Source organism: Suricata suricatta, chromosome 3 (genome assembly GCF_006229205.1).
Source record: "Suricata suricatta isolate VVHF042 chromosome 3, meerkat_22Aug2017_6uvM2_HiC, whole genome shotgun sequence".
Lineage (NCBI taxonomy): Eukaryota > Metazoa > Chordata > Mammalia > Carnivora > Herpestidae > Suricata > Suricata suricatta.
The window spans coordinates 165,787,087-165,800,367 of NC_043702.1; the positions used below are offsets into that span (position 1 = coordinate 165,787,087).

The 13,281-nt window shown below is 42.9% G+C and overlaps 1 protein-coding gene across 6 annotated transcripts in view; it reads right to left on the bottom strand.

Annotated features, from left to right (window-relative positions):
* Positions 1 to 13,281, bottom strand: part of TAF1A (TATA-box binding protein associated factor, RNA polymerase I subunit A) — a 32,075-nt gene that overhangs the window by 2,710 nt on the left and 16,084 nt on the right. For 2 of the 6 annotated variants that reach the window (XM_029935671.1, XM_029935676.1), the window contains 5 exons: positions 10,722 to 10,852; positions 9,292 to 9,450; positions 4,698 to 4,764; positions 3,530 to 3,653; positions 2,327 to 2,989 (listed from right to left, as the gene is read on the bottom strand). In XM_029935671.1, the coding sequence (XP_029791531.1) occupies positions 2,671 to 2,989; positions 3,530 to 3,653; positions 4,698 to 4,764; positions 9,292 to 9,450; positions 10,722 to 10,852 (800 nt within the window). In that variant the 3' untranslated portion in view covers positions 2,327 to 2,670. Of the gene's footprint in view, positions 1 to 7; positions 468 to 973; positions 1,276 to 2,326; positions 2,990 to 3,529; positions 3,654 to 4,697; positions 4,765 to 9,291; positions 9,451 to 10,721; positions 10,853 to 13,281 lie in introns of those variants that run through there. The other 4 variants (XM_029935672.1, XM_029935673.1, XM_029935674.1 and 1 more) reach the window with 4 other exon arrangements.

A 13,281-nucleotide genomic window follows, 5' to 3' on the forward strand; every position in this document is an offset into this window, starting at 1 on the left:
TCTGCTTCAACTCTGCATGCTAACGACTACGGAAGTTAGATGGGTCTGTATCGGCTACACCAAGATGCCCCCGGCACACCCTGAGAGCCATCGCCAGCGAACGGACGCTTCCGCCATGTGACCGCGCTTCTGATCCGTCATAATTAAAACACGTACTTTAGCTGGTCCCAGCCTGCCGCCCAAGCCCTGGTGACGGAGATCCACATATTATACCTCTGTTCATATATGAAATGAGCCTTCCCCAAAAGCAAATTACTACAACTTCCCTTTCAATGTCTGCCAAAGAGGCACCTGTAACAACACGAAAGTTCTCTGTACGAAAACCTGGATGTGAAGCATTAGAACAAACTCCTACAAACCAGCGATGAGGACTCAGCCAGCCATGGCAGCACCCAGCGAGCCACTGCGTGGCGATCAGGCAGCTGTGACAAAGGTCTTTCCACGGTCTGACGACGCCAAGCGGCTCCCTGGTTAAATATTTCAGACACAAATCAAATTTCGATAAAAAAAAAAGTAAACTGGGGGCGTCTGGGTGGCTCAGTCAGTTCAACGTCTGACTCGATTCAGCTCAGGTCATGATCCCAGGGCTGTGGGATCAAGCCCCACATTGCGATCTGGGCTGAGCATGGAGCCTGCTGGGGATTCTCTCTCATTCTCTCTCTCTCTGGGCGTGGAACCTCTGGGGATTTCTCTCTCTAAGCTCCCTTCCATCTCCCCTTCAGCCCCTCTCCCCTACTCGTGTTCTCTCTCTCTTCAAAAAAAAAAAAAAAATGAAAGTAAAACTGTAAACTGGATAATTTAAGAGATTTTTTTTAGGGGTGACTCAGTGGTGCAGTTGGTTAAGCACCTGACTCTTGATCTCAGCTCAGGTCAAGCCCCACATCAGGGTACACGTTGTCAGTGCAGAGCCTGCTTGGGGTTCGCTCTCTCCTTCTCTCTCTGTCCCTCCCCCACTCCCTTTCTTTCTCTCTCTCTCAAAATAAACCTTAAAAAAGAGAATTTTTAAAAATATTTGATAATGGGTAAGGCCATAAATCACATAAAAACTAACTTCACTATAGTCTCACCATGTATCCACCTTCTCTGGGAAATTGCCAGGATATATCCTGTACCTGCAGTAACCGTTACTACCCCTGAGAATAGTCCGCCAGAATTACTAACACCTTATTAGCAGGACGCAGTGCCGTCTGTGATGTTAATCGAGTAATCTGTATTTCCAAACACATCTACCACTTCAGCAAAAACAAAACGTTTTGTACAGATTTCTGCTTCCATCTAGAATATAAAAAGATAGAACTTTGCTCTCAAAAAAGCCAAATAAACTACAAACTCCTTCCTCCTCAGGAGCCACCAGAAGACGTGAAGTCACAAGGACAAAGGGTCTGGCTTGCCTTCCCGGAGCACAGGAAGGGCAGCTGCCGTGCCCCGCTCTCCACATGAAGCAGAGGCAGGTCCTGACCAGAATCTGAATCCTGTGATAGAGTGAGTGTACCCAGAGCACGGGCAGAACCCAGCTCGACTCCTGAACAGACTGACTCAACTCCTGCGCTAGCACCTGAAAGAAGAAATGTACCCGTGTTCAGGCATGATTGTGCCTGATATGCAGAGAGTACTTTTGAATTTACAAAGCACTTTGATGTGATGCTCACTGGATGCGTATACCAATCCTGTAGGTGGCACGGACAGATGTCATGAAGCCCACTCAGAGGGGCCCAAAGGTTAACTGTGTGACCTAAGTGACAGGGAAAGGTGACAGACTAGAAAATCAGCCCAGACTCTGCTCAAACACAGACAGCTGTAGGTACCTGTAGTAGATGCCTCAGTGCTCACAGCGAAGTAGAAGTCACAGTCTGAATCACATTTCTGCTCCTCTGCGTCAGTGTGTTGAGACCAACCTTACAATGCTTTCATATTTATTTGTCCCTTTCCTCTTAGAAACCAGCATTTCATTAACCTTAGTAACCACCTCAAACACTCACTGTGGAATCTCTTTAGGAAACTCTGAACTCTCTGCCCCCAGACCACGTACGGTGCTATTCACTTCATCTCTGAACACACCACAGCTGTCGCGCTCTGGTGGCACAAAGCAGCCAAGAGGTCCCGCAAAGAAAAGATCAATGTCCCTTTGTTTAAGAGGATTTTTAAGGGGCGCCTGATGGCTCAGTCGGTTAAGCCTCGGACTTGAGCTCAGGTCATGATCTCACGGTGGTGGGTTTGAGCCCCGCGTCAATCTCTGTGCTGACAGCTCAGAGCCTGGAGCCTGCTTTGGATTCTGTGCCTCCCCCTCTCTCTCTCTGCCCCCCACCCCCTTACACTCTGTCTCTCTCTGTATCAAAAATAAATAAAACATTTCAAAAAAATTAAAAAAAAAAGGATTTTTAAATAGGTTAATGGGAGGTATGCTCTTTCATGGGAGAAACGTCTCCTCCTTGCGGGAACAGATAATTAAATATGATACAGAGCTATTCTCAAACAATGAGGTCAGCAAAGAATCTTTTTCTATTTCTAATACTGGCAAGTCAAGGATGTCAGTAAACTTTCTATGCGGTTGTTGTGGAAACGGTCCGCATCCTCTATCTTAATTGGCCCCTAAAGATACTCAAGTTACAGCACAGAGAGCAACTGCCACAATCAACGAGATGACCAGTGCTTCCCGTCCGCAGACTGTGTTTACCAGCAGATCCCCGGCCGCAGCTCGATGCATCTGCCATTCACCAGTTCTCTCTCCAGCACCCCGTGTCCCTGGGCACTGGACCAAGTACGCTTGGTCCTGCTTCGTAATCTCAGAATCGCCCACAAGCCATGCCGACATAAGAAGAAAACGAAACCCCTACCTTTTCCTAACAGCATCCCAGCTACCAAAGCTTTCTCGCAAGCCAAAGGTTTATCCTCTTGCCAGTCGCTTTTTGCCCAAAAGGAGCTGAAGTGAAAGCGAGGCCACCAGTTTTTCCTGGAGTTCCACTCTTCTTGGACCCAGGCAAGGTGGTCCCTGGAAAAGAAAAAGGTCAAAAGGGAAGGTCAGTGATGGAGACGGGCCTATATTGGCAGAAGGTGAACTTGAGAACAGCCTGCGGAGTCCCTGTCTCAGGCGGCCGGGAAGATGGCGGACATTCAGACTAGGCGTGCCTCGCACAAGCAGCCGACCACCTTTCACAATAAGAGCGTCCCGTTTGGAGACACTGGAGAAGCTCCACAGAACTACAAAAACACCAGTCTGGGCTTCGAGATGCCCAAGGAGGCTGCTGAGTGCACCCGTGTTGACCAGAAATGCTCCTTTACTGATTGATAAGGTCTCCATCTGAGGGCAAATACTACCCGGTGCGATGATCGAGACGAAGATGCAGAGGGCCATGTCATCTGCTGAGGCTGCCTCCACTAAATCCCACAGTACAGCTGCTTTGAGAAACGCCACAAGAACGTGTCTGTGCGTCTGTCGCCTTGGTTCGGGGATACCCAGGCCAGTGACACTAAATTATCGGGAAATTTTATTGCTGCTGAGCCAGTAATAAACACTGCATCTTTTACTTACCCCATTAACATCTGTCTCAGATATTTTGCCAAATATTTCCAAGCAGTTATATTTTTAGTGCATCCAGCAAAATCTAAGACTCCAAATAGTACCTCCAGCCCAAGTTTATGGTGGTCTTCTTTTTCTGCAACGGTCACAACAATTAGAGTTTACACAAAATCCTGAAGTGCACAAACTTAGAAAGCTACATTTGGCTGATAACATATTATTGAATTGTAAGACTTCTAGTTTGATTAACAGTTCAAAAATAATTCATTACGCTCATACTCTCCTGTGATAAGTCGAAATATTCAATAATTTAGTCCTTGCTAATGAAGTCAGAGTGGTGAGTGTGACTTCTACGTGGGCTATACTTTACTGAGGATGTTATTTAAAGCGCCTGCCCTACGTGGGCGTATCATGTATGTTCTCTTCTAACCGGAGAGGGACTGAGCTAGTCCCAGTACCCACTGGACTTAGGCAGACTTCCTCCTGTGAAGTTCTGTTCTGGGGCACCAGGCCAGCTCAGCTGGGAGACCGCACGACTCTTCATCTCGGGGTCGTGAAGTCAAGCCCCATGTTGGGCGTGGAACCTACTTAAAAAAAAAAGTATGCTCTTTTCTACACTGAGCTGAAATGCAACAGAGATTAAAATGAGGTGAATGATATAAATTGAAGCCATTTCTCCTGTGCTAAATGTTGCCTAATATTCTACAGCATGGGACAGAATGCTTCCTAACAAAGAGACAGACAGTAAGCATTCCAGCTTTGGGAGCAATATGGTCTGCGTCACAGCTACACCGTGCTGTGCTGTGAAAGCAGCCACAGACAACACACACGGATGCTCCAATAGAACCTGACTTATAGGGGCGCCTGGGTGGCTCAGTTGGTTAAGTGTCCAACTTCGGCTCAGGTCATGATCTCACAGTTTTGGGTTCGAGCCCCGCATTAGGCTCTGTACTGACAGCTCAGAGCCTGAAGCCTGTTTCAGATTCTATATCTCCCTCTTTCTCTGATCCTCCCCTGCTCGTGCTGTCTCTCTCTTTCTCTCAAAATCAAATAAAAAATATTTTTAAAAATTTTTTTAAAAAGAACCTGACTTATAAAAACAGACGAGGGGTGGGTTTGGGCCCTGGGCCATCGTCTGCTAGCGTCTCTGCCAAAGGGATCCAAAATAAAAATTATTTACCTGATTTTCTCAGTAATCTATGGAATTCTAACATCAGTTTATGAGATGGAACAATCTGATACAAAATCTGGAAGAAAAGAAGAATCTTGTAAAATTTACATGTTGTAACAGCATTTCCCAAATGTCAGCTCAGTTTCAAATAAGGTTCTTACTAATATGCTCTCGGTAAATGAATCAAGGATTTAAAAGGTATTTTGCTTTAGTCCAGTTTCAATTTGAGAATAGAAAAATGTTCTATGTAAAGCTATTTTTAAAAATCCCCGTTGGGGCACCTGGGTGGCTCAGTTGGGTAAGCGTCCAGCTTCAGCTCAGGTCATGATCTTGCAGTTTATTGGGTTCAAGCTCTGCGTCAGGCCCTGTACTGACAGCTCAGAGCCTGGAGCCTGCTTCGGTTTCTGTGTCTCCCTCTCTGTCTGCCCCTCCCCGACTTGCACTCTCCCTCTCAAAAATAAACATTAAAAAAATTTAAAAAAGAAATAAAACAGAAAAAAGAAATGCATATAAATCATGAGTGTGCCATTCATCACATTTTCAACAAAGTTATATGTACTCATAATCAGCACCCAGATCAAGAGTTAGAACGTTATCAGAACTGTAGGTTTTACTTAGTTTTGGGGAATTCTTAGCCATTAGCTCTTCAAACATTGGCATTGATTGTTTATTGGCTCTTCTCCCCACCCAGCTCCAATCACGAGAGTGTCAGATCCTCGCTGAGTCCTCCGCACACCCCTGTCTGCACCTCCCATCCTTCTGCTCGCTGTGCTGGAGCCTGGTCTTCTCCATGCATTTCCTTAACCATCTCTTCTGCTACGCTCGGCTATCACACCCATCTACTGAGTTCTTAATTCCCACACTGCATTTTTCAACAGGAAAACAGAATTTCCTTAAGTCCATTTTGTCTGGAACATATGTAAGTATTCAACATAGTTATTTTGTTACATTTTTTTAAAAGTATTTTCAAAAACACCATTAGTGATAGACAATCTAAGTGAAGTCACCAATTTGCTTTTGTTGTAACTATCCTGAACATTTTGTTGTACAAATGGATAAAAAGAAACCTTGGACACTGAAATAGCAACTTTAATAATATCATGCAGTTTGGGGCGCCTGGGTCGCTCAGTTAAGCCTCTGACCTCGGCTCAGGTCACAATCTCGTGGTTCATGGGTTCGAGCCCCATGTCGGGCTCTGTGCTGACAGCTAGCTCAGAACCTGAAGCCTATTTCGGATTCTGTGTCTCCCTCTCTCTCTGACCCTCCCCTGCTTGTGCTGTCTTTCTCTGTCTCTCCAAAAAAACCCAAAAAAACCCCCAAAAAAACCAACCATAAAAGGAAAGGTTAAAATGGTAAATTCTATGATCTATATATATTACCATAATAAAATAAATTTTTAAGCAATGTTCTATACAGTAACAACCCCAAACATGAAACAGTTATGGATAAATTTAACAAAATATATACACTAAAAAGCACGAAACATTTTGAAAGAAAAGACCTAAATGAATGTAAAGATATACCACGTTCACAATTTGGCAACCCCCACACTGTTAAAATGTAATTTTTCTCAGAATTGATGTACAGATTGAAAATCGCAGCAAGATAATCTGCAGCATGAGACCAGCTGAGTTAAAACTGTACGTGGGGGCGCCTGGGTGGCTCACGTGGCTGAGTGTCTGACTCTTGGTTTCAGCTCAGGTCATGATCTCATGGTTTGTGGGACTGAGCTGTCCTTGCTCTACACTGAGCAAGGAGCCTGCTTAGGGTTCTCTCTCTCTCTCTCTCTCTCTGCCCCTCTTCTTCTCATGGTATCTCTCTCTCTCAAAATAAAATAAACATTAAAAAAAAAATGTATATGGAAAGGGGCACCTGGGTGCCTCAGTCAGTGTCTGAGTCTTGGTTTTGGCTCAGGTCACAATCCCAGGATTATGGGATCAAGCCCCATGTCAGGCTCTGTGGTGATCACAAAGCCTGCTTGGAATTCTCTCTCTCTCTGCCTCTCTTCCCGACTCATGCTCTCTCTCTAAAGAAATAAAAATAAAATACTTAAAGAAGTATATGGAAAGTCAAAGAACCTTTTGAAACAACTTTGAAAGAGGACAAATTCATAAGACTGTCACAACACAGACTTCTAATAAAGCAACAGTCATAGTATGTGGGATGGTTGGTTGTAAGGATGACAATATACAAACCACCAGAACACAAAGGAGCCCATATATACAGTTAGTTAGTTCTCAACAGCATCACCAATATAATTCAATGGAGGGTGAAGAACGTTTTCACTAAATGGTGCTGAAACCACCACATGGGGGAAAATGAACCTCGACCTTGACCTCACACTACACAAAAATATTAGCTGAAAGTCTATCATAGACCTAAACATAAATTGGTAATAAATTTGTAATACTTCTAAGGGAAAAAACACAACAACATAGAATCTTCATCATCTTGGGGTAGGCAAACATTTCTTGGACAAAAAGTACTAAGTATAAAAGAAAAAAAGCATAAATTGCACTTCATCAAAATTAGAAATATCTGTCTTCAAAAGACACCGTTAAGAACAAAAAAGCAAGACATAGACTGGAAGAAAGTATTCGCAATCCATGTTGTGAATCCCACGGCATATGCCTACGTGAGGACAGAGGACATAAAACTAACAAATCCCTAAGAAGAGAAATTATCCTCTAAGAAAAAGAAACAAGACATTTAAACAGATACCTCATAAAAGATGATTCAGGAATAGCCAATAGGCATATAAAAAGATGCTCAACATTATTAGTCGTTAGGGAAATGCAACTTAAAACCACAATGAGACACCACTACATACCCACTAAAATGGCTACTGAATTCAAACGGCAGACAATACCAAGTGTCAGTGAGGATGAAAAATCATACACTGACGGCAGGAATGTCAACTGTAAGGTCACTTCAAAAACTGGTTGGGCAAAAGGCAACAAAAGCAAAAATAAACAAGTGGGACTATACCAAAGTAAAAAGCTTCTGCACAGCAAAGGAAACCATCAACAAAATGAAAAGGCAATCCAGTGAAGGGGAGAAAATATTTGCAAATCACTTACCTGATATGGGTTTAATATCTAACATATAAAGAACTAATACAACTCGATAGCCAAAAACCAACAAACAAAAAGGTACAAACTTTCAGTTATAAAATACATATAAGTCCTGGGGATATAACATAGAACATGGTGACTACCGCTAATACAATATTGTATGTTTGAAGTTTCTGAAAAAATAAATCGTAAAAGCTCCAACACAAGAAAAATAAGTTGTAACTATGTGGTGATAGATGTGAAGCAGAATTCCTGTGGTGATCATTTGTAATACATACAAATACTGAATCACTACGTTGTATACCTGGAAATAACATAAAGTTATAGTCAATTACATCTCAATTAACAAAAACACAGTTGGGGGCACTGGGTGGGTCAGTAGGTTAAGCATCGACTTCGGCTCAGGTCATGATCTCATAGTTCATGAGTTCAAGCCCCCGCATCAGGCTCTGTGCTGACAGCTTGGAGCCTGGAGCTGCTTCAGATTCTGTGTCTCCCTCTCTCTGTTCCTCCCCTGCTTGCACTTTGTCTCTCTCTCTCTCTCAAAAGTAAATAAAGATTAAAAAAAAAAAAAAAGTTGGGCAGTTTCTTATGAGATTGTTTCAAAACTATACTTTCCAGCAATTCCACTCTTACATAGTTACCCAACGAGAAAAACAACAGTATGTGTGCATACAAAGCCCCGTACGTGAGTGTTCGCAGCAGCAGCATTCACAGTAGCTAAAAAGTGAAAATACACCACTAGGAAGTGAATGTAGAGAAATGGAACACTACACAGCAGTAATAAGGAACACATTACTGACCCCACCATCACATGGATGAGTCTCAAAAACATGCAGGGCAAGACAAGCCACAAAAAAAGAGCACGTACTACAGATCTCACGTACGTGAAATTCTAGAAGAGGGAAAGTTAATCTATACTGACAGGAAGCAGATCATTCTTTGCCCCAGGGCCAGAAACAGGTGGATAGATTGGCTGCAAAAGGGAAATCAAGGATTTTCTGAGGTGATGGAAATGATCAGGATCTTGATTATCATGGTGTATACACGGATGTATGTATCTGTTAAAATGCATTCAAGTGTACACTTAAAACAGGTGTTTTATTGTGTGTAAATTAAGATTCCATAAGCCTGACTTAGAGAAATTATCAAAGCAGAACGTTCCAACAAGGGCGGCAAAAGGTTCCTGACATACTGGTCGTCTGCCCTCACTCTCGCTTGGGCAGGTGGTGGCGGAATGGAGATGGGGGACCCTCTGGGGGCCACCACCTTCTCCGTCCACCCCAGGGCATCACCACACATGTACTGTGAGTTTCTAGGAGTGTCAGAATCTGAAAGATGGACAATACGACCTAAGGATGTTTTAAAGTTAATATTTTTTAGTAATCTCTTTACCCAACATGAGGCTTGAACTCATGACCCTGAGATCAAGAATCACATGCTCTTCCAACTGAGCCAGCCATGCACCCTCAGGGATACTTTAAAGTAGATCCCTGACCCCGTTCAGTCAACAAGATAAACGTTTATACCTTCAGCACACTTATCAGTTTCTCTCTTGGTGCCTTCTCCCTCTTTAGAAAGTTGTATAAGTAGACATGAGCATTTGGATTCGACGGGAACTTTTCATCATAGGCATAATTGTTGAGTACCTCTCGGGCTCCATCCTGATCCCCACAGAATTCCAGCATCTATATAAAATAAGTCATAATGTCTTCGCTAAATTCTTAAGACAGCTGTATGGAAGACAATGCACAACTTCACTTTGTTGATGGGTACAAAAATTCATGACAATGACAAACAGGACTTCCTGTACAGGGAACAACAGTAAAGGCAGCTTTTGCTGTCACCAGAATACGTCACAACCTCTGTACAACACAGATCACCCACAACAAAGGCCTATGTGGGGTCCCTTTTCTTCCTGATCACATTTTTGTTACTGAAAAATGCAGCCACTTCAACCTAGGAACTGTTCCTGCAAGAAATGAAGGCCTCAAAGCAGGGCCCCCTGACGAGTGGGAAAGACCCCATGAAGCATTAAGATCAGGGCCGACACAAGACACAACTTCAGCCACAGAAGGAGCACATGGGAACTAGACTTCCTTCCCTTCGTCCCGCCCACACATGGGAATCCCCAGAGTCACTGGCGCCTGGTTTCAGAGATTACCTTTGGACAACATAATTATCACACTAGCATTCCTGGAACTTTCAAAAAGTTTGAGCTGCGCCCCCCTGACCTTTCACAGAGACTCTGAGACGACCCCGCGCCCTGACCAACGTCCTGAGTGCCATTATTCTTCACCCCAAGTATTACGACCTAGTTTCAGATTTCTGTCCCCTGCCCTTCTCTGTCCCACGAAATAGAAACTACTCTTTCTGCTTGGGGGTAATTGGGTGACTCAGTCCGTTAAGCGTCAGACTCTTGACCTCAGCTCAGGTCATGATCTCAGGGTGGTGAGTTCAAGCCCTGCATGCACTGAGCGTGAAGCCTACTTAAAAAACCAAAAAACTAACTTTCTGCTTTTCTTCTAAATTCAGCAAGAATAATATAGAATTAACATGGACAAACTACCTTGGTATTTATTTTATAAATATCCGACCATGACCCATTATTCAGTGGAGAGGGGAAAAAAAAACAGTTAACATTTAAAGTACATTAGTAAAATAAAAATTATTCAGACCAAAATGAGATATCATATTTCCTCTTTTAAATTAAAAAATTTTCTTAATACTTATTTCTTATTTATGCATTTAAAGATTTTATTTTAAGTAGTCTCTATACCCAACGTGGGGCTTGAACCCACAACCCCGAGATGAAGAGTTGTATGCTCTACTGAGTCAGCCAGGTAGCACTCTTTTTTTTTTTTTAAAACAATGTTTTCCATTTAGTTGCCTTCTGATCAATAAAGATAAGGCTTATGACAAAATGAAACTAATAAAACTTTATGAGAAGCCTACTTACCTCTACATAACTTTTCACAAAAGGGTCCCATACTCCAGGAGTTTGAATCAAGGCACCAAGGTTTACAGATGTCTTCCAACTGTGGTTAAGCATAGTCCGGGATGCGGTGTTGTAAGCGTAATCATCTTTATCTGTCCAAAGATAAAAGATTTTCAAAAGTCACTCAGTATTGAGGACTTTGCTGATAGTAACAGCAATCGATAAACCATCCACAAGGAAATTTCTGGCCCTGACGGATTTGCTGGTAAATTCTAACAAACATTTAAGGAATAACACTAATTTTTCACAAACTCTGCCTGCCACCCCCCAATACCCCCTCCCCGCCCACATACACAAAAAGAACAAAAGAAAGTGTGGTGAGGAAGGCACACCTGGGGAACTTTAAGAATGAATCTAGGGGCGCCTGGGTGGCTCAGTTGGTTAAGCGTCCGACTTTTGGCTCAGGTCACAATCTCACAGTTTGTGGGTTTGAGCCCCACGTCGGGCTCTGTGCTTCCAGCTCAGCTGGAGTCTGCTTCGGATTCTTGGTCTCCCTCTCTCTCTCTGCCCCTCCCCCACTCGTGCTCTGTCCCTCTCTCAAAAATAAATAAAAAAAACATTTAAAAATTAAAAAGAAAAAGAAAGAAAACTGGAAAATCTATTTTAAAAAAAAGAATGATTCTAGGTGGTAGCCTCATGGATATCTGTTTTAAATTATTCCCATTTTATCATACATTTGTTTCATACACTTTTTCAGCACGTTATATTTCACAATCTTAAAGGTTTAAAAGGAAAGTCAGTCTTTCAAAAGTGACAGCTAATAGAAACAAAATACTTTTAATTTTGGACAAAACAATAGCCCCTCCCCTTCCTCAAAAGGCCGTGGTATTCTCTTCCCAGAGGATCAACTAAATCAATATCAATATGGATCTGAATATGAGGTGATAAAGAGAAAATAGGTAAGAAACGATACAGAAAGAATTTTAGAAGAAAAAAACGGAGTCAGTGTACGTGAATTTACCAAGGAAGGGGGTCTCCAGTCACCAAGTGCATCACACTTAACCAGGACAGGCCAACAGCAACAGAGAAAAATCCCAAATCAATGTTGCGCGTTCGTTCAAGTGTTACGTCCTCATGCATTTGGTTACACAGAGCCAGTCCTAACCTTCTTTTATGAAACAGATACTTGAGGTTACAGGTGATGTAAAGAGCTGCACACATTATGCCACCTTTACGTTCTCTTGCTACAGAGAGGTCCTACACCATCGACCCAGGGAAGAGATGGAGCCAATGCCAGTTCCCATTGCTTTTTACCATCGATGCCTGTTTGAGTTCCACCTAACTAGGTGTGAGAAAAAGGCAAATGCTGACTTTAAAACTCATCTAATCAATTAATATCAATGAGCCTTTTAAAAAATGCTTTTAAGTTTTATTTATTTTGAGAGACAGAGAGAAAGCCCAAGCAGGGGAGAAGGGCAGAGGGAGGGAGAGAATCTTAAGCAGACTCCATGCTCAGCACAGAGCCCATGCAGGGCTCGATCCCATGACCCTGGGATCACGACCTGAGCCAAAATCAGAAATCGGACACACTCAACAGACTGAGCCACCCAGGAGCCCCTCAATAAGCCTTTTTTAGAAAAAATATACCAGGCGTATATCAAGGTTAACCCAAGAATGAAGAGATATGTGACCTCAGAAGACTGATTAGTCTAGAAGAGGAGATACAACAAAGAATAGACATGAAGAAACTTAGGACAATCAAAAAGCAAGAGATAAAGAGTCAACTAGTAAAGGCTGGACATGCAGCTATGAGATTCATGGTAAGAGAACGAGGGGGTCTAACAAGTGTCAGAAGGGCAGATGGCATTCTAGACGAGGAGGAAGCCTGAAGACTGGACAAGAATATCTCGAGAAAGACAGCTTTTCAGGAGGGTCATGGGAGAGATGAGACTCAGAAAGAGGGAGGGGAATTTTGGGATTAGTGAACCTACATACCAAAGAGACCAAGGGAACACTAATTACCACGTAAGGATGATAAGGAATCAATGCTTAAACATATGAGCCGATATACACAGGGACCGAGATTTGGACGGAGGATTAGAAAATAAAAAGGGTTAATGCTAGAGAAGCTATGGAGGAAAACTATACAAGAGAAGGAAGATGCAGATAATCAAACACAAATCTGAGGACAGGAGAAGTGACACTACCATTGGAAGCAAGAGGAAGAGAACTCTGACAAGTAGGGACACGCGGCCATTCCTGGTGTGGTCAATCAAGAACATCGTTATGACCTTTGTATTGAAACAAAATGACTTTACTGTGCCCTATTCTCTAAGCATGTTATTGTGAAGAATAACACTGTAGAACAGGGGCACCTGGCTGGCCCAGTCTGAAGAGTGTGCAACTCCTGATCTTAGGGTCGTGGGTTCAATCCCCCACACCAAGTTTAGAGATTACTTAAAGATAAATAAAATTCTTTAAAAAAAACCACAAACATTATAAAACAAACTAACTCCATTCTAAACACACAGGAAAATGGGGCGCCTGGCTGGCTCAGTTGGTAGAGTATGCAGCTCTTGAT